At 46.8% G+C, this 26,491-nt stretch overlaps 2 protein-coding genes across 2 annotated transcripts in view; both read left to right on the top strand.

Moving 5' to 3' along the window:
* The window catches only part of LOC145850357 (membrane-associated guanylate kinase, WW and PDZ domain-containing protein 2), a 184,672-nt gene extending 184,050 nt beyond the window's left edge, over window positions 1-622 (top strand). Inside the window, exon 5 of the mRNA XM_045722163.2 lies at window positions 505-622. Coding sequence (XP_045578119.2) covers window positions 505-596 — 92 coding nt within the window. The 3' untranslated portion in view covers window positions 597-622. The remainder of the gene's footprint in view (window positions 1-504) is intronic.
* LOC106609395 (membrane-associated guanylate kinase, WW and PDZ domain-containing protein 2) overlaps window positions 605-26,491 on the top strand; it is a 75,585-nt gene continuing 49,698 nt past the window's right edge. The window contains exons 1-4 of the mRNA XM_045722165.2: window positions 605-733; window positions 2,558-2,637; window positions 24,088-24,145; window positions 26,042-26,163. Of these exons, the coding sequence (XP_045578121.2) occupies window positions 696-733; window positions 2,558-2,637; window positions 24,088-24,145; window positions 26,042-26,163 (298 nt within the window). The 5' untranslated portion in view covers window positions 605-695. The remainder of the gene's footprint in view (window positions 734-2,557; window positions 2,638-24,087; window positions 24,146-26,041; window positions 26,164-26,491) is intronic.

Here is a 26,491-nt window from a genome sequence, read left to right as displayed (position 1 = left end):
CCTCCTCTCTCCCCTCTACCTTTCCCTCCTCCTCTCTCCCCTCTACCCTTCCCTCCTCCTCTCTCCCCTTCCCTCCTCCTCCCTCCCCTCCCCTCTACCCTTCCCTCCTCCTCTCTCCCCTCTACCCTTCCCTCCTCCTCTCTCCCCTCTACCCTTCCCTCCTCCCCTCTCCCCTTCCCTCCTCATCTCTCCCCTCTACCCTTCCCTTCCCTCCTCCGCTCTCCCTCTCCCCTCTACCCTTCCCTCCTCCCCTTCCCTCCTCATCTCTCCCCTCTACCCTTCCCTCCTCATCTCTCACTTCTACCTTTCCCTCCTCCCCTCTCCTCTTCCCTCCTCCCTCCTCCCCTCTCCCCTCTCACCTTCCCTCCTCCTCTCTCCTCTCTCCCCTCTCCTCTTCCCTCCTCCCTTCTCCCCTCTCACCTTCCCTCCTCCTCTCTTCCCTCCCCTGTTCCTCCAGTAGTAATGTCAGCTCTGACTCACCTGTCATTCTCTTCTCCTTCTCAGAGTCCAGCGAACATGAAGACAAGAGTACAGATGTCTCCTCGGGGGACGTCCCCCCAGACCTGTCCCCCCACCGAGACCCCCACCACCCCTAACAACGAGATCCCCCAGGAGGAGGGGGCGAGCTAGCCAAGTCACCCCCCAAGCCAGATGAGAATGAGAGTGAGCTTGGCCCCCTGCCAGAGAACTGGGAGATGGCCTACACAGAGAAGGGAGAGGTGTACTTTATCGAGTAAGTGTCTGCGCTGAAGAGAGCGGCGTCAAATTATCCCAACGCACACACACGCAAGCACACACACAAACAGACAGCCAACAGCAGCCAAATAGTTGACTGTTGTTGTCATGGGATTTAGAGGTTCTTGTCCATGCAGTGTTTCGCCAGGGAGAATAGAAGGTAAAAGTTGCCCAAGCATTTTAAGCAGCTTTCACAAGCACGCACACACACACACACACACACACACACACACACACACACACACACACACACACACACACTAACACTCACTCCCACTGTAATGAATGCTATTGTTCCGTGTGGCTAGCTGTATTGGAGCTATTTTACAACAGGTCTTCATTGGACCTGTTAGATTTTTACTGCTACAATATAATTGTAGAGGTGAGTTGTCTTTCTCTTACATTTGAATAATATTGAAACATTTTCTGACTGTGTGAGTGTGTACGTGCCTGTGTGTATGTACATCAGTCGATAGGCAGGTTATTACAGAATCCTTTAGGAAATGAACAATCGTTCGAATTTAAGTGACAGAAGCATCATCTGATTCCCAGAGGACTGCCTTTCATTGTGTCGTATAATAGAGTAGCAGAGAAAACATCCAGCAGGGTTAGTTTTAATGTAGTTGTCTGCCAGCCAGTCAGCCGGTCAGCCAGTTAGCCAGTCAGCCAGTCAGTCGGTCAGCCAGCTCGTTAGCCAGTCAGTCAGCCAGTCACATACTTCTTGTGTATCCTCTCCTCCACAGAGGCAGACCGTTAATTCCACCCACTGCAGACTAGACTAGGTCTCCGTATGTGTCGTCCACCCAGGCCCTGTGTGTTCCTACATCTAGATGAATCAATCTGGAACGTTGTGTGCTAACGCGTTTAGCCGCCGAATTTGTAGCTGTACATTTTGGGAAAAGTAAATGATGCGGTGCCAAGGCGGTACCAGATGCCAACGGGATGGCTCCCTTTGATTGGTCTCCAGATTCGATCAATTTGCTTATCCAGAATCCTCAGAGAGAGAGAGAGAGATACAGGGGAAGGCAGGGAGAGATAGAAAGAGAGGGAGAAGGAGGAAGGGAAAATGGGAAAGAGAGAGGGGTGGGAAGAGATTGAAAGGCAGAATCAAAAGGAAAGAGGAGGGAGAGAGAAGGAGAGGGAGGAGAGAGAGAGAGAGAGAGAGAGAGAGAGAGAGAGAGAGAGAGAGAGAGAGAGAGAGAGAGAGAGAGAGAGAGAGAGAGAGAGAGAGAGAGAGAGAGAGAGAGAGAGAGAGAGAGAGAGAGAGAGAGAGAGAGAGAGGCATTTCATCACCCGAGATTTTAAAGTAGTGCTCACAGTGTCCCATCCTCCCAAGGGTGGATTCGGGGATCATTTTTTCGGCAGCTCGTCCCGCTTTCCTGTAGCCACGTTTCCCTCCCTCCCTTCCCCCACTTGTCCTGTCATCGTCTTCAAGGGAGGGCATTATGTCCTCAGATGCGATAAAGAGATCCATTGAAGTTTCCTTGGCACCGCCTCTCATCTGATCACAGTCCAGTTTTACAGCCCGCAGTGTTGATCCTGCCAAGCCCACAGCTGTTCAGCTCTATCACTCACACCTCTCCCCTTCTCCCGCCATCCCTCCATCCTTCCCTGCACTAATGAGAAACAGTGTGCAAATTAAAAGTATCGATTGCCATTTTGTTAACCTAAAGGGTTTTTTCTTCTCGCCAGCTAGTTTAGAGGGTGGGCACACAGGGAAAGACTCTTTTCTCTGAAATGATGCTGAATTGAGAATCTCCTCCCTCACTGGCTCTCTCTCTCTCTCTTTCTGTCACTGTCTCTCCTTTTCTCTCTCGTCAAGCCACAACACCAAGACGACGTCGTGGCTGGACCCGCGGCTGGCGAAGAAGGCGAAGCCACCAGAAGAATGCAAAGAGGACGGTAAGTGACTCTCTTCTCTCGCTCTCTCTGCCCTTTTCAAAGTCACTCAACTCTCTCTCCCGTAAAACCTTTGAATTCCTTTTTATTCATCGTCTGATGGCGGTTTGCAGTATCTTCAGTGTTTTGATCCGAGAGCTGAAAGGATGGATGTTACCGTATACCATTATACATGAATAGTCATCAGTCACTGAGGACAGTGGTTTATTTGGGGTCCTTGTCTGACACTTGTAGATGTGTACAGTGTCTTTATAGCCGTGTTGTGTTACCTGACCTGTGTGGAGATGATTGCTAGTGTTAGACCCTTAGAGGAACCGGGAGAGTGGGCAGGGTGGTTAACAGAGACCTCTTTATGCCCCGCTGGGAGTAGGGAGCTATGCACCACCACAGAATGGACACTACAGACACAAACACACACACACATACACACAGACACACAAACAGGCGGCAGAGGGGAAGGAGAGAGAGTGTCATTTAGATGGTGTGGCTAAGAGAGGAAGAGAAAGGAGACGGATGGGGAAAGAAGAAGATATGCAGTAATATAGTATTGCAGAAGAGATACAGCCTATGACCAGGAGGTGAGGAATAGGATGTTTTTGCATCCTTCTGGATGAAAAATCTCTCTCTCATTTTTCTCCATGCGGTAATGTGCTTTTGAGTGATCTCCGGCATTGATAGAGGAATCTGCTTCAGACTCCCGCGCTATCTCTCCAACCCTGCAGCCCTTCTCACACACTATATCTCTCTCGTCTCTCTCGCTCTCTCTCGTGCCTGCCTCCCTCTCTCTCTCTCTCTCTCTCTCTCTCTCTGTCTCTCTCTCTCATCTGTCTCTCTCTCTCTCCCTTTATGTCTCCCACTGTCTTCCCCCACTGTCTCCCACACTATCTTCCCTCTCTCTCTCCCTTTATGTCTCCCACTCTATCTTCCCTCTCTCTCTCCCTTTATGTCTCCCGCTCTGTCTTCCTCGCTGTCTCCCACTCTGTCTTCCCTCTCTCTCTCTCTCTCTCTCTCTCTCTCTCTCTCTCCCCTTTATGTCTCCCACTCTGTCTTCCCTCTCCCTCTCCCTTTATGTCTCCCACTCTGTCTTCCCTCTCTCTCTCCCTTTGTCTCCCACTCTGTCTTCTCTCGCTGTCTCCCACTCTATCTTCCCTCTCTCTCTCCCTTTATGTCTCCCACTCTGTCTTCTCTCGCTGTCTCCCACTCTGTCTTCCCTCTCCCTCTCCCTTTATGTCTCCCACTCTATCTTCCCTCTCTCTCTCCCTTTATGTCTCCCACTCTGTCTTCTCTCGCTGTCTCCCACTCTGTCTTCCCTCTCTCTCTCCCTTTATGTCTCCCACTCTGTCTTCTCTCGCTGTCTCCCACTCTGTCTTCCCTCTCTCTCTCCCTTTATGTCTCCCACTCTGTCTTCCCTCTCTCTCTCCCTTTGTCTCCCACTCTGTCTTCTCTCGCTGTCTCCCACTCTGTCTTCCCTCTCTCTCTCCCTTTATGTCTCCCACTCTGTCTTCCTCGCTGTCTCCCACTCTGTCTTCCCTCTCTCTCTCTCTCTCTCTCTCTCCCCTTTATGTCTCCCACTCTGTCTTCCCTCTCCCTCTCCCTTTATGTCTCCCACTCTGTCTTCTCTCGCTGTCTCCCACTCTGTCTTCCCTCTCTCTCTCCCTTTGTCTCCCACTCTGTCTTCCCTCTCCCTCTCCCTTTATGTCTCCCACTCTGTCTTCTCTCGCTGTCTCCCACTCTGTCTTCCCTCTCTCTCTCCCTTTGTCTCCCACTCTGTCTTCCCTCTCCCTCTCCCTTTATGTCTCCCACTCTGTCTTCCCTCTCTCTCTCCCTTTGTCTCCCACTCTGTCTTCTCTCGCTGTCTCCCACTCTATCTTCCCTCTCTCTCTCCCTTTATGTCTCCCACTCTGTCTTCTCTCGCTGTCTCCCACTCTGTCTTCCCTCTCCCTCTCCCTTTATGTCTCCCACTCTATCTTCCCTCTCTCTCTCCCTTTATGTCTCCCACTCTATCTTCCCTCTCTCTCTCCCTTTATGTCTCCCACTCTGTCTTCTCTCGCTGTCTCCCACTCTGTCTTCCCTCTCTCTCTCCCTTTATGTCTCCCACTCTGTCTTCCCTCTCTCTCTCCCTTTGTCTCCCACTCTGTCTTCTCTCGCTGTCTCCCACTCTGTCTTCCCTCTCTCTCTCCCTTTATGTCTCCCACTCTGTCTTCCTCGCTGTCTCCCACTCTGTCTTCCCTCTCTCTCTCTCTCTCTCTCTCTCCCCTTTATGTCTCCCACTCTGTCTTCCCTCTCCCTCTCCCTTTATGTCTCCCACTCTGTCTTCTCTCGCTGTCTCCCACTCTGTCTTCCCTCTCTCTCTCCCTTTGTCTCCCACTCTGTCTTCCCTCTCCCTCTCCCTTTATGTCTCCCACTCTGTCTTCTCTCGCTGTCTCCCACTCTGTCTTCCCTCTCTCTCTCCCTTTATGTCTCCCACTTTGTCTTCCCCCACTGTCTCCCACTCTGTCTTCCCTCTCTCTCTCCCTTTATGTCTCCCACTCTGTCTTCCCTCTCTCTCTCCCTTTATGTCTCCCACTCTGTCTTCCCCCGCTGTCTCCCACTCTGTCTTCCCTCTCTCTCTCCCTTTATGTCTCCCACTCTGTCTTCCCTCTCTCTCACTCTCCTCTTTTTCTCTTCTTCTACCTTTCTTTTTCTCTCACTCATCGCTCTCTGTTCCCCTGTCTCATTCTCTCTACTCGTCCCATCTCCTGCTCTTTCTTCCCCATCAGTCTCACCCTCCATCTTTCTCCTATCACCCCTTCTCTCTCTCCCTGCTCTATCTCTCCCTCGTCTGGGTGAGATTTATGTTTTATGTATAGCAGCATTGTAAGGTGGAGGGGAATGGAGCTCGTATCAGACACAGAGACAGTCAGGCTGATGGGAATGGAGCTCGTATCAGACACAGAGACAGTCAGGCTGATGGGAATGGAGCTCGTATCAGACACAGAGACAGTCAGGCTGAGGAGAATGGAGCTCGTATCAGACACAGAGACAGTCAGGCTGAGGAGAATGGAGCTCGTATCAGACACAGAGACAGTCAAGCTGAGGAGAATGGAGCTCGTATCAGACACAGAGACAGTCAGGCTGAGGAGAATGGAGCTCGTATCAGACACAGAGACAGTCAGGCTGAGGAGAATGGAGCTCGTATCAGACACAGAGACAGTCAGGCTGAGGAGAATGGAGCTCGTATCAGACACAGACAGTCAGGCTGAGGAGAATGGAGCTCGTATCAGACACAGAGACAGTCAGGCTGCGGAGAATGGAGCTCGTATCAGACACAGACAGTCAGGCTGAGGAGAATGGAGCTCGTATCAGACACAGAGACAGTCAGGCTGCGGAGAATGGAGCTCGTATCAGACACAGAGAATCATTCTAGCTGAGCCCAGCTTAGTCAATCATGTCTGTCTGATACAGACACAGTTTTTCTCACAATCACATCCACCACTCTGACCTGCCTCCCACACACACACACACACACACACACACACACACACACACACACACACACACACACACACACACACACACACACACACACACACACACACACACACATACTGTATATACACAGACAGTAGGGCTCCAGTATTCTCAGGCCATCCAAAAGATAAGCAGGAGGATGGAGGAAGATAGTTGACCACTTTGGAAGATGACAAGAAAGAGGAAACAAAGAGAATGTCTTAGAAAGATGAATCCCAGGAAACCATCTTCATCGAGTTCAGGGATGGGCAACTGGCAGCCTCCCTTCTGAAGCCCTCAGATCACCTTTTCTCTTATGTCAGTCACTGATTGTCAGTCAATGTCAGCAAAAAAAATGTGATTGCTAGGTTAGTTTAGAGGCAAGCTATCATGGTTGAATTACCGTCCGGGGGGCCCCCATTGACTTTGTTAGTCAGTCTCACTCAGATGTTACATTAAACTGAGAGCAGCTCATTTTCCTCTGCCTCCTGTCAAAATGAGTAGAATTACATGAAATGTAGATTTTTTTCTATTGTGTTCTTGACTGTACGTTTGTTTATTCCATGTGTAACTCTGTGTTGTTGTTTGTGTCGCACTGCTTTGCTTTATCTTGGCCAGGTCGCAGTTGTAAATGAGAACTTGTTCTCAACTGGCCTACCTGGTTAAATAAAGGTGAAATAAAATAAAAGAAATAACAAATCCTTATACAATTGCTAAATCTTCTCCCCGCCTCATGGCAAAATATGTCGAAATGCACTTTTCTTTCAAACAAACAAACAAACAAATCTCCGCTTTCAAAGGGGGGGCCACTAAAATGTTCTGCTCACAATATGTGTGAGGGGGCAGTATGGATGTTGGTACGCAGACCCGCGAGCAACTGCCCCTCCTGATGAGTTCACATTTTTTGTGACCCCACCCCTATCAAAGCTGCTCATCCCTGATCTAGTTCATCAGGGTACCTCCAATCCCGTTCCTCCAGTCGGGACGCTCCATGCTACGAGATGTGAATCTGGGTACCTCCAATCCCGTTCCTCCAGTCGGGACGCTCCATGCTACGAGATGTGAATCTGGGTACCTCCAATCCCGTTCCTCCAGTCGGGACGCTCCATGCTACGAGATGTGAATCTGGGTACCTCCAATCCCGTTCCTCCAGTCGGGACGCTCCATGCTACGAGATGTGAATCTGGGTACCTCCAATCCCGTTCCTCCAGTCGGGACGCTCCATGCTACGAGATGTGAATCTGGGTACCTCCAATCCCGTTCCTCCAGTCGGGACGCTCCATGCTACGAGATGTGAATCTGGGTACCTCCAATCCCGTTCCTCCAGTCGGGACGCTCCATGCTACGAGATGTGAATCTGGGTACCTCCAATCCCGTTCCTCCAGTCGGGACGCTCCATGCTACGAGATGTGAATCTGGGTACCTCCAATCCCGTTCCTCCAGTCGGGACGCTCCATGCTACGAGATGTGAATCTGGGTACCTCCAATCCCGTTCCTCCAGTCGGGACGCTCCATGCTACGAGATGTGAATCTGGGTACCTCCAATCCCGTTCCTCCAGTCGGGACGCTCCATGCTACGAGATGTGAATCTGGGTACCTCCAATCCCGTTCCTCCAGTCGGGACGCTCCATGCTACGAGATGTGAATCTGGGTACCTCCAATCCCGTTCCTCCAGTCGGGACGCTCCATGCTACGAGATGTGATGTACTGTATGTGAAGGAGATGAATATTGATCTAGTTGGAAAGATCATCCAGTAATCGCTGGCCCTGGGAGAGACAGGACTTGGTTCCATGTAGAGCCTCAACCAGCTGGAGAAGGGGATCTAAGAGGGGATCCCCAGGGCCCACGCCGGGGCTAGGAGCTATAATCAGGGGAACGTTAGTGAGAATCTGCCCATGTTTCACTAGCTGACAGCTGGGTAGCAGCGAAGCAGGCCTCCCTGAGAGATGTGTAGGAGAGATGAGCTGGTACTGTATATTGTGTATTGATTAGGAGGCATGTGGGGCGGGGGTGTAGGGTGTGTGTGCCCACGCTCTGGTGAACGTTAACAGGATCACAGGGTGGGGTCTAAACTCTGTCTCTGAACAACAGACGAAAGGTAGGAGGAGAGACTCACCAAACAGGGAGACATGGAGCCCTGAGGATGGAAGGAACACACACACCGAAGAAACAGCACTATACACACTCTAACATTCATTCTGATCTATAAACAACTTATACATGCAGATCTGTCAATTATTCAGGCATGTGTGTGTGTGTGTGTGTGTGTGTGTGTGTGTGTGTGTGTGTGTGTGTGTGTGTGTGTGTGTGTGTGTGTGTGTGTGTGTGTGTGTGTGTGTGTGTGTGTGTGTCAGCAGCAGAGTGGTTGTCAGCTGATTCCCCTGGTTCAAAGGCACATCAGTGACAATAGAGAGATATCTCATCATCAGAGGAGCGCTATGGCTTGGTTACATAACCTCTCTCTCTCTCTCTCTCTCTCTCTCTCTCTCTCCTTCTGTATCTTCCTGCTGTCCTCTTTAGTTTTTTGACTTGAGGGAACGAGGAATAGGATAGTCTTCAAATCAAAGCCAGCTTGTTTTCCTGTTTTACCACATATTTGCTGGATGAGAAGACAGAACAGGCTCCCCTGTTTTGAGAGTTGTCTCTGTCTCTCTCTCTCCTGTTCTACATACAACCTGTCTGCTATCTCACTGTGCCTTCAGAGAAGCCAACAGAATCCCCCTGATACGCAGAAGGAAAAAAACAAGAGAACTAATCCACCCTGCCTGCCTGTCGGTCGTCACTATTTCAATGCATTTCATCATTTAAAAGTCAGGTTAGTTCTATCCTAAGAAGCTGTCGCACAACACACATCCCATCCAGAATACAGTGTAACCAATGAAAGGCTTTGGTTAGGAGTGACTGGTGTGACTGATAGGGATCTGGGCTGTGATGGCATTGGGAGGAGTTTGAAGGTTGAAGGTTTTAAATGGCTGCTTTGTTCCATTGTGTTTCCTTATGTCTTGTCTGTTTTGACGTCGTCTCTGGGACGAGACTGAGGGCTCAGAGAGAGAGAGAGAGAGAGAGAGAGCGACAGGGAGAGGGAAAGGGGGAGAGAGACAAGGCCAGGGCAGAGGTAATTATATTCTAGTCATGTAAAACGGAGCAGGCCTCAGACGCGCCAGACAAAGTTATCATCGTTTCTCACCCGTTAGCGCAGAGCTCACTCTCTCGTCTCCTCCCAGTGAAAACAGTCTCTGGGGGAAATAGCAGCACTTGTTTTTCTGTCCGGCTGTAAAAACCTATTTCTGTGTGCAGATGAGACTGGCAGGAAGGCTTTTAGGGTGGAAAGGTCAACATGTTCTTTCCTAATGGCCTTATTTGATGGCTTGTCTTTCTGTTGTGCTCACATACTCAGATATTCACACATCAGGTTGGTGTGGTGTTAGTGGTTTGAGGACCCTGACCTTATGCTTCACCCCTCTCAGTGCTGGTCAGATAGGTAGGTGTGTGTGTGTGTGTGTGTGTGTGTGTGTGTGTGTGTGTGTGTGTGTGTGTGTGTGTGTGTGTGTGTGTGTGTGTGTGTGTGTGTGTGTGTGTGTGTGTGTGTGTGTGTGTGTGAGCGTGTGAGCGTGTGTGTGTGAGCGTGTGTGTGTGTGAGAGAGCGTGTGTGTTTGAGAGAGCGTGTGTGTGTGAGAGTGTGTGGGTTGAGTAAAAGTTGTGGCGTCCTCCCTCACCTTGAGTCTCCAGCAGGAGAGGAGAAGGGAGGGACTGTGTCTGTGTGACATGATTGATGGGTATATTCTGCGAACATCCTCCACCCTACCTGACATCCTAGACCCACTCCAATTTGCTTACCGCCCCAACAGGTCCACAGACGACGCAATCGCAATCATACTGCACACTGCCCTAACCCACCTGGACAAGAGGAATACCTATGTAAGAATGCTGTTCATCGATTACAGCTCAGCATTTAACACCATAGTACCCTCCAAACTCGTCGTTAAGCTCGAGACCCTGGGTCTCGACCCCGCCCTGTGCAACTGGGTCCTGGACTTCCTGATGGGCCGCCCCCAGGTGGTGAGGGTAGGAAACAACGTCTCCACCCCGCTGATCCTCAACACTGGGTCCCCACAAGGGTGCGTTCTCAGCCCTCTCCTGTACTCCCTGTTCACCCACGACTGCGTGGCCATGCACGCATCCAACTCAATCATTAAGTTTGGAGACGACACTACAGTGGTAGGCTTGATTACCAACAATGACGAGACGCCCTACAGGGAGGAGGTGAGGGCCCTCGGAGTGTGGTGTCAGGAAAATAACCTCGCACTCAACGTCAACAAAACAAAGGAGATGATCGTGGACTTCAGGAAACAGCAGAGGGAGCACGCCCCATCCACATCGATGGGACAGTAGTGGAGAAGGTGAAAAGTTTTAAGTTCCTCGGCGTACACATCACGGACAAACTGAAATGGTCCACCCACACAGACAGCGTGGTGAAGAAGGCGCAACAGCGCCTCTTCAACCTCAGGAGGCTGAAGAAATTTGGCTTGTCAACAAAAACACTCACAAACTTTTACAGATGCACAATCGAGAGCATCCTGTCGGGCTGTATCACCGCCTGGTACGGTAACTGCTCCGCCCACAACCGCAAGGCTCTCCAGAGGGTGGTGAGGTCTGCACAACACATCACCAAAAAGATCATCAAGGACAACAACCACCCGAACCACTGCCTGTTCACAAAGCTACCATCCAGAAGGCGAGGTCAGTACAGGTGCATCAAAGCTGGGACCGAGAGACTGAAAAACAACTTCTATCTCAAGGCCATCAGACTGTTAAACAGCCATCACTAACATTGAGTGGCTGCTGCCAACATACAGACTCAAATCTCTAGCCACTTTAATAATAAAAAATTGGATGTAATAAATGTATCACTAGTCACTTTAAACATTGCCACTTTATATAATGTTTACATACCCTACATTACTAATCTCATATGTATATACTGTACTCTATACCATCTACTGCATCTTGCCTATGCCGCACGGCCATCGCTCATCCATATATTTATATGTACATATTCTTATACATTCCTTTACACTTGTGTGTAAAAGGTAGTTGTTGTGAAATTGTTAGATTACTTGTTAGATATTACTGCACGGTCGAAACTAGAAGCACAAGCATTTCACTACACTTGCATTAACATCTGCTAACCATGTGTATGTGACCAATAAAATTTGATTTGATTTGAGGACTGAAGATAAGGAGGAGGACGCAGAGTTTGGTGTGCGTTTGTGTATGATAATGTCCCATACGTAAGATGGTGAATGAGTTCCGAAGGATTTGTGCGTGTGCACGGGTGAATGCATGGCTGGATGTGTGTGTGTCCTTCTCCCAGCCCGTTGAGAGGAGGCTGAAGAGGAGAGATAGGAGTCCTTCAGTAGCCCAGTCACGCTCCGCCCCACTCCAGACACACTTAATGGTTAATCATCCTCAACCATCCATGCTTCCCTCTCCCTTCCTCTCTTCTGCGTCCTCCCTCCACAGCACCTAAATGAACTGTAGTAATAGGCCGTTCTACCTGAGTAAGTCACCATCTCTGCTCCACTGGTTGTTTACCCTCATTGTGAAGGGAGAGGTCAGCTGAGTTCAGATGGCTTTTGAACATCATTGCTTTTGGACAAACCCAACTCCCTTAGCTTTCCTGAAGAACTTAAAGGGCAACTTCACCACTTTTCATTTGCATTATCTTCAGCACAATACCAGTGTCTACATATGTGAAAACGACACATTTCTATGTTTTGTAGAAAAAGTATGAAGTACAAAACGTACTACTCGATAACATCATCAAATTTAAACATTTTAAAAACAGCGATGTTTAAACTGGTTGCATTGATGTGGGGAGAAATAAAATACCCTACCTCTGGCTAAAAACTCATTGCTGGTTTTGAAAATCACCGTTTTTTTACTTTTAATTCTACCCTGTGATGTCATAGAGAACCTTTTTTGCATTTTCTTTTTGACCACAGATCATAGAAACACGCAGTTTTCACATAATGTATTTAGACACTGGTTTGGAGATAATGAATTTTCCAACTTGTTTGAACTACTGATTGTGAATCCCAACTCTAAGACTATAACAAACACAGTGGATTGGGGAGCTCAGCTGTGATTATAAATCAAAGGTTACCCCGGTGGGGAAATATTGATTGTGTTAGTTATTACGTCCTTGCTAAATGCCAGAACAGCAACCTTTCTCCCTCAATTTAAGGGTGTTATTTTTTCGTATTCAGCTCAAATTGACTGTGTGCTCATTTCCGGGGGCGACAGTGGCAGCAGAGTAAAACCTAGGCCTAAGGGCATACTTTTGCTAACTCCAGTCCTTATTTTGAGTGGGTGCAGTTAGGGGTCAGGGGTCAAGTGCAGAGGCATGGAAGGTAGACGTGTCTGCTCAGCCCAAAAGACTTCCTCCACAGGTTACCATGGAAACTATCTCCCTTCACAGTGAGACGGGAGCAGAGACAGAGACTATGATTCCATTAATTGGCCAGTGATTTTTTTGGTTGACATTTAGAAAGTTTGCATAGACAATAGATGTAACAATTGCCCACTGCGGTGCGTTTCCATTTAACTATCTTGTGTCGAGAAAAACAGCTTGACGTAATGACGTCACACCTAAAAAAGAAACCTGCAGTGTCGATTATAAATGAAGTATAAAATTGCTCATTAATAAATTGCCGACAATCTGTGCGCTCTCCCACCTATCAGTCACAGGTAGCTCGTGAAAGACAGCATGGATAGAATGCAAAAAATGGACTAATATTTGCCATATTCGTATTATTCTCACGTGCCAACATATCGCAACGGTCCGCGCCATGGTTAAATTTGCACTCCTGTAGATCTGAAATCATTGGATGGTGAAACTTCCATCCAGCCAACCAGAAAACCAAGGCGAAGCAATTCAGGCATTCTTGAAAGTCATGACATTGCTTGTCCTGCAAAGAAACATTTATTTTTATATTTGAAAATGTTTTATTTTGCAAGCAGTAGGCATTTAGACTGTCGGCACCCCGACCTACGGGCGGTAAGTAGATCTGTTTCATTTGATTCAATGCGATTCAGTCTTTGAGGACTGCAACAATAGAAATACTATTTATTTATGCCTATTCATAGCCATTGTCAACTTCCCTCCTGGTTATTTTGCTCACAACTCACTGTCAGCCTGTTTACAAATTAGGCCATCTTATGGATTTAGTACAGAAAAATAATTAGTTTGCAAATTGTACCTTCAAAAAGATTCCGCTGTCATAATTTATTGGAAAAACAGTTTCCATCATCATTTGTCGCAATAAAGTTACACAAAAGACAAATCCACCCTGTCGAACGGAAACAAATGTTGTTAATCTTTAGAAAATGTCTCCCATATCTGCTGTTTACATTACACGTGTCGCAATTACATTTTTTGCGACATTGAATAAACCTAGGTCAATGGAATCCTGCCTAGTGTAAGGAGAAGGTTTTACTTGAGGTCCTTCAAGGTCTTCTTCCTTAAGACTTGTTTCGGTTTATGACTCTGTTTAAGACAGTCCAGCTGTTGTGACTCAACTGGACTGGGGCTGTCATGTTAATATACAGTATATCGCAGTGTGTCAGGGGCTATATAGATGTCCTCTGTTCCATCTGGCAACCACCTCATCAAGGAAAGAGAATAAACCCAGCAAACCACTTCCTCCTCTTCCTCCTGCTCATTCTCAGCAGCAGTCTGACTGATATTACCTCTGTCTCAGCATGGTGGTGCTATCACTGTGACAACACACACTAGTTCAATTCCCATTTTCCTTTTTCCTTCAGTGGCTCCCGTCTCAGTTGCTCTCTCCTCAGTCCATTCCAAAACAACGATAGCGGTTTGGAGAGTGAATCAAGTGGAGATTATAGAGAATTGTGGGGGATCAGACCTGGCGAGACTACTCTAGAAAACACTGCAAATAAGGGCTTCAAAACAGAGGCCTAAGGGCATAACTTTGCTAACTCCACCCCATATTTAGAGTTTTGGAATAAGGCCCTTGAGGTGTTTACACACGTGACACTCAGTGGGAATACCCTGGAGAGATACCCAGCAAGTGGAGGAAGCGGCTGAAGCGGCTGAAGCAAAAAGTTTAGATGTATTGGTCTCCTGTCTATGCAGGCACCAGTGGGAAGGGGGTGCGACATCAGAGACGAAATAGCCCCATGTGCTGCAGGTGACCTGAATTCAATTCAGCCTTCTTCCTCCCCTGAAGAAAGGAAAAGGAAAAGCAGGGGAACATGGGTAACATGGGCTGTTCCTCTCCTCAGACAGAATTAGAAAGGCCAGATGAAATATGTATGAGCATGAGAGCATGAAACTTTACTTCAAAAAGTCCCTCTGTACGAGTGCATTTTAAAGTGTTTTCCTTTAGAGCTCTTCAAACAGAGAGAGAGAGGAGCGAACAGGAGAGGAGAGGATGGCCGAACGGGGAATGAGCTAGAGGAGGAGAGAGTGAAAGAAGGGGGAGAGCTTAGAGAACCCCCCTGCTGGAAGCAAAATGGAATAAACCAAAGGAACATTTACTGAGGCCTTGCCTACTGATGTCGACATTTCTCAGACTGCATGGAAAACCCTGTGGGAAAACCCATTGTTTTATTTCAACACTCAGTAGTGGCTGTCTCTTTGCTCTATACCAGTGATTCCCAAACTTTTTATAGTCCCGTACTCCTTCAAACATTCAACCTCCAGCTGCGTATCCCCTCTAGCACCAGGGTCAGCGTACTCTCAAATTTTGTTTTTTCCATCATTGTAGGCCTGCCACACACACACTATACGATACATTTATTAAACAGAAGAATGAGTGGGAGTTTTTATCACAACCCGGCTTGTGGGAAGTGACAAAGAGCTCTTATAGTACCAGGGACCAAGTAATAATATTATAATAATCTGTCATTTTGCTCCTTATTTAACCATCCTTCATATAAAACTTTATTTGTTCATCGAAAATTGTGAATAACTCACCACAGGTTAATGAGAAGGGTGTGCTTGAATGGATGCACATAACTCTGCAATGTTGGGTTTTATTGGAGCGAGTCTCAGTCTTAAATCATTTTCCACACACAGTCTGTGCCTGTATTTAGTGTTAATGCTAGTGAGGGCCGAGAATCCACTCTCACATAGGTACATTGTTGCAAAGGGCATCAGTGTCTTAACAATGCGATTTGCCAAGGCAGGATACTCTGAGCGCCTCCCAATCCAGAAATCTGGCAGTGACTTCTGATTAAATAAAATTTTCACAGAACCGCTTGATGCAATTTCAATGAGGCTCTCTTGTTCAGATATCGGTAAGTGGACTGGAGGCAAGGCATGAAAGGGATAACGAATCCAGTTGTTTGTGTCATCCGTTTCGGGAAAGTACCTGTGTAATTGCGCACCCAACTCACTCAGGTGCTTCGCTATATTACATTTGATATTGTTAGGTTCTAATTTTTCAGAGTAAATAACTCACAGACACTAGACAAGCTTAACCAAGTTTAATTCTTCCCAAAGGGTCGACACAGCTGTATTCAGACAAATACATGTTTCCACCACTACAAGTATATATACTCCACTTTAGACACTCCTCCTTCTCTCCTTACATCTTATGGTTCCACAGGAAGAGGAAGTGACAGAGTAATAAACCGTTCTGTCTCCCTTAAGGTTACCTGACCTGACCTCAACCCCATTGATGTCTAATCCAAAGTTCTCCACCCGTATCATCTATCGCACTCCCGTGACACCCTCCCGTCCACCCAGCACATTCCACAGCCATCGGTCTTTCTACAGAGAACCATTAACTTCTGACATAAAAACCATTCTCTTTCACTCCTTTATATACTATGCTTCTGATCTATCATGTCTTTAGTATATCAATGTTCAAAGTTTACCCCAAATCCAACAATATTGTCCATAAGCTTGAGTTCATTTGCATACAAAAGAATCATACAATGATGGAAAGACCTGTGTGTTGTCCTTGCTAATACAGAGAGAGAAGAGCTCCAGCTTCATAATCATTTTGTCCCGCACATTGAATATAATTGCGGAGAGTCCCTGTAATCCTAGAATTAAGTCCCTGTAATCCTAGATTCAGATCATTCAGGTGAGAAAAAAACATCACCCAGATAGGCCAGTCGTGTGAGAAACTCGTCGTCATGCAAGCAGTCAGACAAGTGAAAATTATGGTCAGTAAAGAAAAAACTTTAAGGTCGTCTCTCAATTAAAAAAAACGTGTCAATACTTTGCCCTTTGATAACCAGCGCACTTCTGTATGTTGTAAAAGCGTTACATGGTCGCTGCCCATATCATTGCACAATGCAGAAAATACACGGGAATTCAGGGGCCTTGCTTTAACAAAGTTAACCATTTTCACTGTAGTGTCCAAAACGTCTTTCAAGCTGTCAGGCATTCCCTTGGCAGCAAGAGCCTCTTGGTGGATGCTGCTGTGTACTCAAGTGGCGTCTGGGGAAACTACTTGCACGCGCTTTACCACTCCACTATGTCTCCCTGTCATGGCTTTTGCAATATCAGTACAGATACCAACACATCTTGACCACCAAAGTCCATTTTATGTCACAAAGCTGTCCAGTACTTTAAAAATATCCTCTCCTGTTGTCCTGGTTTCCAGTGGTTTGCAGAAGAGGATGTCTTCCTTAATTAATTGACCCCCCATAAACGTAACGGACATATACCAGGAGCTGTGCCAGGCGCGCCACGTCTGTTGACTCATTCAGCTGTAATGCATAGAATTCACTGGCTTGTATGCGAAGCAGTAATTGTTTCAAAACATCTCCCGCCATGTTACTGATGTGTTGTTTGATGAAGAAATTGTCTGTATATATTTTTGGGACTTTTCAACCAGCATTGTCCCAGCCATATCTGCGGCAGCAGGAAGAATGAAGTCCTCCACAATAGTATGGGGCTTGCCTGTCCTAGCCACTCGGTAGCTCACCATATAAGACTCTTCTAGCCCCTTCTTGTTAATGGTATCTGTTGCTTTTATACGTGTCTTACTACTCAAAAGTCGTCTTTATTCTCGCTCAAAAAACTCCTGTGACTTATTTTTCAAATTGGCATGTTTTGTTTCTAAATGTCTGTGCAAGAGTGAAGGTTTATTGAGTTGTGAGATAGTACTTTTGCACATATAACACACTGTGGCTGAGGAAAGGTACTACTCCCAATATAAGTGAACCCCAATCAATATACAGTCGTGGCCAAAAGTTTTGAGAATGACACATTATTCATTTCCACAAAGTTTGCTACTTCTCTTTAGATATTTTTGTCAGATGTTACTATGGAATACTGAAGTATAATTACAAGCATTTCATAAGTGTCAAAGGATTTTATTGACAATTATATGAAGTTGATGCAAAGAGTCAATATTTTCAGTGTTGACCCTTCTTTTTCAAGACCTCTGCAATCCAACCTGGCATGCTGTCAATTAACTTCTGGGCCACATCCTGACTGATGGCAGCCCATTCTTGTGTAATAAATGCTTGGAGTTTGTCAGAATTTGTGGGTTTTTGTTTGTCCACCCACCTCTTGAGGATTGACCACAAGTTCTCAATGGGATTAAGGTCTGGGGAGTTTCCTGGCCATGGACCCAAAATATCTATGTTTTGTTCCCCGAGCCACTTAGTTATCACTTTTGCCTTATGGCAAGGTGCTCCTTCATGCTGGAAAAGGCATTGTTTGTCACCAACTTGTTCCTGGATGGTTGGGAGAAGTTGCTCTCGGAGGATGTGTTGGTACTATTCTTTATTCATGGCTGTGTTCTTAGGCAAAATTGTGAGTGAGCCCACTCCCTTGGCTGAGAAGCAACCCCACACATGAATGGTCTCAGGATGCTTTACTGTTGGCATGACACAGGACTGATGGTAGTGCTCACCTTGTCTTCTCCGGGCAAGCTTTTTTTCCGGAAGCCCCAAACAATCAGAAAGGGGATTCATCAGAGAAAATGACTTTACCCCAGTCCTCAGCAGTCCAATCCCTGTACCTTTTGCAGAATATCAGTCTGTCCCTGATGTTTTTCCTGGAGAGAAGTGGCTTCTTTGCTGCCCTTCTTGACACCAGGCCATCCTTCAAAACTCTTCGCCTCACTGTGCGTGCAGATGCACTCACACCTGCCTGCTGCCATTCCTGAGCAAGCTCTGTACTGGTGGTGCCCCAATCCCTGGACTTTCTTGGGCACCCTGAAGCCTTCTTCACAACAATTGAACCGCTCTCCTTGAAGTTCTTGATGATCCGATAAATGGTTTATTTAGGTGCAATCTTACTGGCAGCAATATCCTTGCCTGTGAAGCCCTTTTTGTGCAAAGCAATGATGACGGAACGTGTTTCCTTGGAGGTAACCATGGTTGACAGAGGAAGAACAATGATTCCAAGCACCACCCTCCTTTTGAAGCTTCCAGTCTGTTATTCAAACTCAATCAGCATGACAGAGTGATCTCCAGCCTTGTCCTCGTCAACACTCACACCTGTGTTAACGAGAGAATCATTGACATTATGTCAGCTGGTCCTTTTGTGGCAGGGTTGAAATGCAGTGGAAATGTTTTTTTTTGGAATTCAGTTCATTTGCATGGCAAAGAGGGACTTTGCAATTAATTGCAATTCATCTGATCACTCTTCATAACATTCTGGAGTATATGCAAATTGCCATCATTCAAACTGAGGCAGCAGACTTTGTGAAAATATTAATATTTGTGTCATTCTCAAAACTTTTGGCCACGACTGTAGTTCTCATCATATTTGCGCCTCTGATGGTCCTACATCCCTGTCTGTTGTTCGGTGCTTTCCCGGGTAAGGGGGCAGTAGCTCTTTGGCTGCATCAGATTCACAACTGTCAGTGTCCATGCTAACTGGGCTAACAACAAATATAGAATTACTGATGCTAACATTGGATGTGCTCGTGGAAGCAGAACAACTTGTGTCGTCGACAGGTGTAGAACTGCTGGTAGTAGCAGTACTACCAGTAGAGCTGGTATGTGTCTCTATGGACGCGGACCTTACTAAATGGACTGTTTGAAAATGGACTGTTTTTAAAAATATTATTTAAATGTGAATCCCATTTTTATTTGGTGTACCCCCGGCGGCATTGCCAGGGATACGCGTACCCCAGGTTGGAAATACCTGCTCTATACCATTATAATTGTCACTAATGTAAGGTGAATTGACCTGGGACAAGGGATGTACTCTAAAACACTATACCACATTTAACACTGGAGCTCCTTCAGAAGTATCCTTCCTTAGGCTTCCTGGGAGTTGACAGCTCCTCCACAGCAGTATTTAGACTGAGTGTTGGCCCTATAAAGAGAGCACAAATTGTTACAGTGACAAAGGGGCCCTTCTCTTCAGCGCTGCAGGCTAATGGACAGCACAACTCTCTCTCTCTCTCTCTTTCTCCCAGATCCATGGAATCATTTCTCCCACGCTACTAACTGACAGGGGCTGTGACTGTGCTTAGTGGAAAGAGAGTCTTCTGGAGTTCAGCATTTAAAACACACTTACTGCACACACACATACACACAGCAGTGTGTGTGTGTGTGTGTGTGTGTGTGTGTGTGTGGCATGCGTTCGTGCGTGTGTAAGCGTGCTTCTGCGTGTGTTGTATGCATGTGCTCTACACAAGACCTTTTAAGCCAAAAACAGTGACATTGAAACAAACAGTAGGAAGCTAGAGATTTTGGCTACCTGCAGTGTGATGTTGTGTGTATCTCTGAAGCTCTGCTGAAAGCACAGACAGACAGACTGCCTGCCAAGCTCTGAAGCTCTGCTGAAAGCACAGACAGACAGACTGCCTGCCTAGCTCTGAAGCTCTGCTGAAAGCACAGACAGACAGACTGCCTGCCAAGCTCTGAAGCTCTGCTGAAGACACAGACAGACTGCCTGCCTAGCCCTGAAGCTCTGCTGAAGACACAGACAGACAGACTGCCTGCCTAGCTCTGAAGCTCTGCTGAAGACACAGACAGACAGACTGCCTGCCTAGCTCTGAAGCTCTGCTGAAGACACAGACAGACAGACTGACTGCCTAGCTCTGAAGCTCTGCTGAAGACACAGACAGACAGACTGCCTGCCTAGCTCTGAAGCTCTGCTGAAGACACAGACAGACAGGCTGACTGCCTAGCTCTGAAGCTCTGCTGAAGACACAGACAGACAGACTGCCTGCCTAGCTCTGAAGCTCTGCTGAAGACACAGACAGACAGACTGACTGCCTAGCTCTGAAGCTCTGCTGAAGACACAGACAGACAGACTGCCTGCCTAGCTCTGAAGCTCAGGTGGTTTTAATAGAAGGGTGTTTCATTAGACTGAGTGGTGCGTGGTAGAAATACATGGCAGGACTTTGATCTGTGTGGTGTTTTTCTGTGTGTGGAGCTCAGTGGAGGTGAGAACATGAAACAGCCTCTTTCATAGTTAATGAGTGAAGATGTGGCTAAGGAAGGGAGAGGAGCACTGAGAGGAGAGGAGAGGAGCTATTCCCTAGGGCTGTCAACCCACTCCTAGCAGACTCGCATATCAGTCACAGCACATGTTAGTGAGTGTGTTTTTGTGGCTGGTGGGGGCGGGGGCGGGGAGTGGTGTGTAGTAGTGTGTGTGTGTATGTGTGTGTGTGGGGGGGGGGCTTCCGTGTGTTGAATAGTGTATGTGTGTGAGTAAAAGGGAGAGACATATGGCATGCATGTGCTTGTATTGATGTATTGTGACTTGCTGTGTATGTGTATGACAATGGAGCCAGGGATGTTAATATGAAGGACTCACAATGTGTTTCCAGAAGCCTGTTTGGGTCCAAAAAAATGTGTGTGCAAGTGCTTGTGAGCATGACTGTCTGTGGGTTGTGTGTGTGTGTGTGTGTGTGTGTGTGTGTGTGTGTGTGTGTGTCTGTGTGTGTGTGTCTGTGTGTGTGTGTGTGTGTGTGTGTGTGTGTGTGTGTGTGTGTGTGTGTGTGTGTGTGTGTGTGTGTGTGTGTGTGTGTGTGTGTGTGTGTGTTTGGGTAATTGTGTGTGTATGTGCCAGCCTATTTCTGAATCATCATGGAGGTCCTGAGAGCCTGTGGACGGTACATTATCACCCCATTCTGACTGATATTTGGGGTTAGGAGATATTATCTCCACTCTCCTGATTAGTCCAGCTCTCTCTCACTCTCTCTCTCTCTCTCTCTCTCTCTCTCTCTCTCTCTCTCTCTCTCTCTCTGATTAGAGCGGCTCTCACTCTGGACCAGCCTCAGTACCACCACACTGGTCACAACCTCATAGCCTTAAATGGAATCAGGCTCAGGCAGGCTGTCAATGGACCAGTCCCCCTGGTCAGTGTGGTGTGACGAGGGGAGAATGAGAAAGAGAAAGGGGAGAGAGAGAGGCAGAACAATCCTGTCAGACATGAATGATGGGAGGAGATCAGGGTTGGGGAGAGATCCACTTTGATCACAAAGAACAAACACAGTGTGCTGAACCTACTGTATACCCCTGGTGAAATAGAGAGGGAGGGGGGCTGATCAAACAATTCCCTGATGAAGATGCACTTGGAGTGGAGGTTGGGTTAGTGACCTCCATAGTGTGAGTCAGCTTTAGCCCAAGTACTAAGCCATATAAATAGAGTTACTTTCAGCCATATTGAGTGTACCCACGAGTGTTCCAGTAATGTTGATGTGGTGTGAGGGGCTTTACCGTTCTAGTAATTATATTTCTATGGACGCAGCTCCCTCCACCCTCTATATTGTGAGTTACAAATCAGTTTCACATTGGGTTTTCCTGGTTAGGTCATGAAGTGTCCCTAGGCCTAGTCATATTATATCTGTATTTATAACTAGGTTTGGGCAGTATACCATATATACCATATACCGGGCTATTTGGAAATAACCACAAGAGGGTTTTTCAATACCGTTGAAACGAATTCTTTGATGTATTTTCTTTAGCAATTTTTACAGCAACTTTTTGACTTTTTTTGTTTTTATTTACTCCCTTTTTTCCCCCAATTTTTGATCTTGTCTCATCGCTGCAACTCCGCAATGAGCTCGGGAGAGGAGAAGGTGGAGTCATGCGTCCTCCGAAACATGACCCGCCAAACCGCGCTCCTTAACATCCGCCAGCTTAACCCGGAAGCCAGCCTCGCCAATGTGTCAGAGGAAACACCGTTCATCTGGCGGCCGGGGTCAGCCCGCAGGCAAGTTAAGCCTCACCGGCCAAACCCTTCCCTAACCCGGACGACTCTGGGCCAATTGTGCGTCGTCCAATTGGGACTCCCGGCCACGGCCGGTTGTGGCACAGCCCGAATGAACCCGGGTCTGTAGTAACGCCTTAGACTGCAGCGCCACTCGGGAGGCCCTACCTCATCTTTTTAAATTATGTGTCACTCATTGTTGTGCAGCACACACTAGGTTATCTATATACTGATATATGTAGTTACACTATGGAATTCACAACTAAATGTTTGCCAGCTAGATATCTAATAACTATTAAGTTAACTTTATAAAATGTGCTAAAGTTGTGCATTTGGTTTGCTAACTTAGTAGCTAGCTAAGTGGTTAGTGTCAAGTATGTGCGTACTGGTAGCGAAGTCAGGTGCAGGAGAGCAGAGATTTGTGAACAGGCGCACACTTTATTGAGGCAAAAGTGCAAAACGCGCAAAACAGTCACAAGAATTATGTTTAACAAACATCTTCGTGAAATACCACGGAAAAAACAAACCAGTCTGGCGCGTCAACAAATAATACGTAACACAATCAATCTTTCACAAAGACATGATGGGGAACAGAGGAATAAATACATGTAGATTGATTGGGGAATGAAAACCAGGTGTGCAGGGAACAAGACAAAACAAATGGATACATGAAAAATGGAGCGGCGATGGCTAGAAAGCTGGTGAAGTCGACCGCCGAACGCCGCCCAAACAAGGAGAGGAGCCTACTTTGGCGGAAGTCGTGACAGTTAGCTTCTTGCAATCAAGCTCCTCTTGGTAACAGCAGATAATTCCCTCCTTGATCAAGAGACAACATTTGTTTTGTGCGTGCAGCAAATTTTGGGTAGAATTTTTGAGTTACTTGTATAACTTTATCAGCTGGGATGTCTATCCTGCAAATAGCTCATGTGAGAGACTGTATAAAATCGTTAGCATTTAGCTAGCATTCGCTATGGGATTTTACATGTACTTGTTACCATTGCTAACAGGTATTATCGAATATCCCGGGATGGAACAAGGTCGGTATGAAGATATGACTCCCTGGATACCGCCCAAGCCTATTTATAACACTTCCCATGATGCCACAGTGGTGGCTCATCATATCAGAGTAGATACAATGTGTAGGAACACCTGCACCATCAACACCGAAGTGACTGAAGTTATGACATTCTACGTTCCACTCAAAGGTTTATTTTGGTCCACGACAGTTGACAGCTACTGTGTTAGATCCACAGTCAGTCTATTCTGAGACCCCACTGTAATGGTGTAATGTGTTCCAGTTAAATATTGTGTGGGCTAAGGGGCCCAGGAGCTATGTACGTGCTCCAGATACAAACATTTAAACTATATCTAAACATCGCTGGCATCATAACTGAATATTTACAACATAGAAAGGATGGCAGGGCATGAATATTTAAAATCACCCCAATTCAAACCACTCCATCTATCAGTGTGTTTGGTGTAGTGGGAGAGTTCAGGAGATGGTTGGGGTAGTCCTGTGGGTCCATATTGACATTGATTATGTAACCTTTGGCCCGCTGCTTGAGAAACAGCCATTCTCCTTCACACTCATGAATTTTGGATTTGAATTTGAATTGCAAATACTGATGGGGGTATCATGTGTCTTGTCTCTTAGGTTTGTCCAAATTAAGTTGGTCCATATAATAATGTTGTGATCAAAATTGCCTGATGAATATATTGTTCTATGAATCGACATGCTTTCCCCCGGGCCTGTTGACTGACTAGTATGTTGTTGTGCTTGTCTCTTCCACAGAGCTGCCGTACGGCTGGGAGAAGATCGATGACCCTATTTACGGAAGCTACTATGTGGAGTAAGTCTGGACCCGCTGCTTTAATATTTAATGACTATTTTGATTTCCAGTTGTTAGGTTCTAATTTTTCAGAGTAAATAACTCACGGACACTAGAGAAGCTTAACCAAGTGGAATTCTTCCCAAAGGGTCGACACAGCTGTATTCAGACAAAAGACATGTTTCCACCACTACAAGTGTATATATACTCCACTTTAAACACTCCTCCTTCTCTCCAATCCTTACATCTTATGGCTCCACAGGAAGAGGGTAATAGGATAATGAACCATACTGTCTCCCTTCAGGGGATCTGACCTGACCTCAACCCCTCCTTCGCCTAATCCACAGATGTCCATCTGCTTCCCCTATAGCAATCCCGTGACCTCCTCCCGTCCACCCAGCACATTCCACAGCCATCTGTCTTTCTACAGAAAACCATTAACTTCTGACATAAAAACCAGTCTCTTCCACTCCTTTATATACTATGCTTATGCGCATACCAATGTTCAAAGTTGACCCTGAATCCAACTCGGTGTTGCACCGTGTTATGTTTCCACTGTCCTGTGTTAGTCAGAGTCATTAACGCTGCACAGGGCTGTGGCCAGGAGGCAGATGGTGGGTTTTTCTGCTGCTCAATTATACCTGTCTGTCTGTCTGTCTGTCTGTCTGTCTGTCTGTCTGTCTGTCTGTCTGTCTGTCTGTCTGTCTGTCTGTCTGTCTGTCTGTCTGTCTGTCTGTCTGTCTGTCTGTCTGTCTGTCTGTCTGTCTGTCTGTCTGTCTGTCTGTCTGTCTGTCTGTCTGTCTGTCTGTCTGTCTGTCTGTCTGTCTGTCTGTCTGTCTGTCTGTCTGTCTGTCTGTCTGTCTGTCTGCGTGCGTCAGTGGGTGATTGTTTGTTAGTGTGCATGCATTTGTGAGTGTGAGTGTGTGTGTGTTTCTGTGTCTCTGTGTGAGTGTGTACCTGTTTACATGTGCAAGTTTATATGTGTGCTCGTGTGTGTGTGTGTGTGTGTGTGTGTGTGTGTGTGTGTGTGTGTGTGTGTGCGCGCCATCTTTGTGCAATGTGGTACAATGGTGAGGTGTCTCTGTCTTCTCTATTGAACCAAATGTACCCTTCCTATTCTGGACGTGTCCTTTCTCCTGCTGGACGCGCACTAGTCCCCCTAGTCCAGGGAGAGGAGGGGAGGTCTATTTATAGCCTGGTTGGAGAGGGAGTTTGGCTGGCTGGCCGTGTTCTATTCTCTATCCCCAAGAAAGACCAGAACACTGTGCCTGCCTTGCCTACACTCCGTCTCTCCCTCTGCCATGTAGAAATCCCATATCCCCAGGCAGCCACTGAGCCATCGCACACACGCACACTAGCGCCATACCTGACCCTGCCAAGTCCAATAATTATGTCCCACTGCCTGGCTGTACCGTTGAGTTAACCTAATATCTCATGAAGAAACAGAGGGTGTGTAGGCTGGGCAGACGCTGTTCGTACCTACAGAAGCATTATTCCTCCAGTCTCGCACCGTCCAGGAGGGCACATCTAAATGATGATTAATCACTTCACTCTTTCAAAATTACAGTATTTATAATTATCGACCAAATTAGCACTGACAGGATGTTTTAAGAAAATACACTCAAGGAGTCATGTTTTTTCAGAACCCACTCCAGAAATACTAAATGATTCCTAATGCTGATTACAGGAAGCTGCTGATTTCAGTAGAATGGGACCTAATTGGGCTTTTGTTCATTTTTTCTTAGCAAAACCATTCTGCAGCTCCATTACATAATACTAGGGATACTAGGGCTATTGAATTAATCATCATAGCACAGCACTGTGCATCCAGCTCTTTACAGAGGGAGAGAGGAAGTGGATGAGGAGGTGAATACTACAGAGAGCCCATTGAAATGTCATACCTTTCTTTCTCTGTAGCCACATAAACAGACGGACACAGTTTGAGAACCCAGTCTTGGAAGCCAAGAGGAGAGTCCAGCAACACCAACAAATGCAAGAGCAGGGTTTGTCCTCGCTGCCCCTACCTACTATCTACAGAGGTAAGGCACCCTGTACCTCTACCTCTACCCAATGTGTTAAGAGTTTGTGTATGATTCTTGTGTGTAGATGTTTTTAGCTCCAGGGAAATGTCTGTCGTCTTTGTGTTTGTGTATCACTCATTCTTCACAACTCCCTTTTCTTTGCTAACACTTCTCTAACACTTTGCTAACACTAGCTTCTCTGTTCAGCACACATTTTACCACCCCACTAAGTTCATCGAGGCTGTCTAAGGTAAAACATGCTGGATAGGTTGAGAGGGTTTGTCTCCGTGTTAAATTGGCCTCTGTGAGTGAAGGGGTTTGTCTCCATGGTTACCCTTCCTGTACG

The sequence above is a fragment of the Salmo salar genome, chromosome 07, assembly GCF_965601325.2.
Source record: "Salmo salar chromosome 07, fSalSal1, whole genome shotgun sequence".
Taxonomy (NCBI): domain Eukaryota; kingdom Metazoa; phylum Chordata; class Actinopteri; order Salmoniformes; family Salmonidae; genus Salmo; species Salmo salar.
Note: the sequence above shows the minus strand (reverse complement) of the source record. Positions and strands in the feature narration are given on the sequence as shown.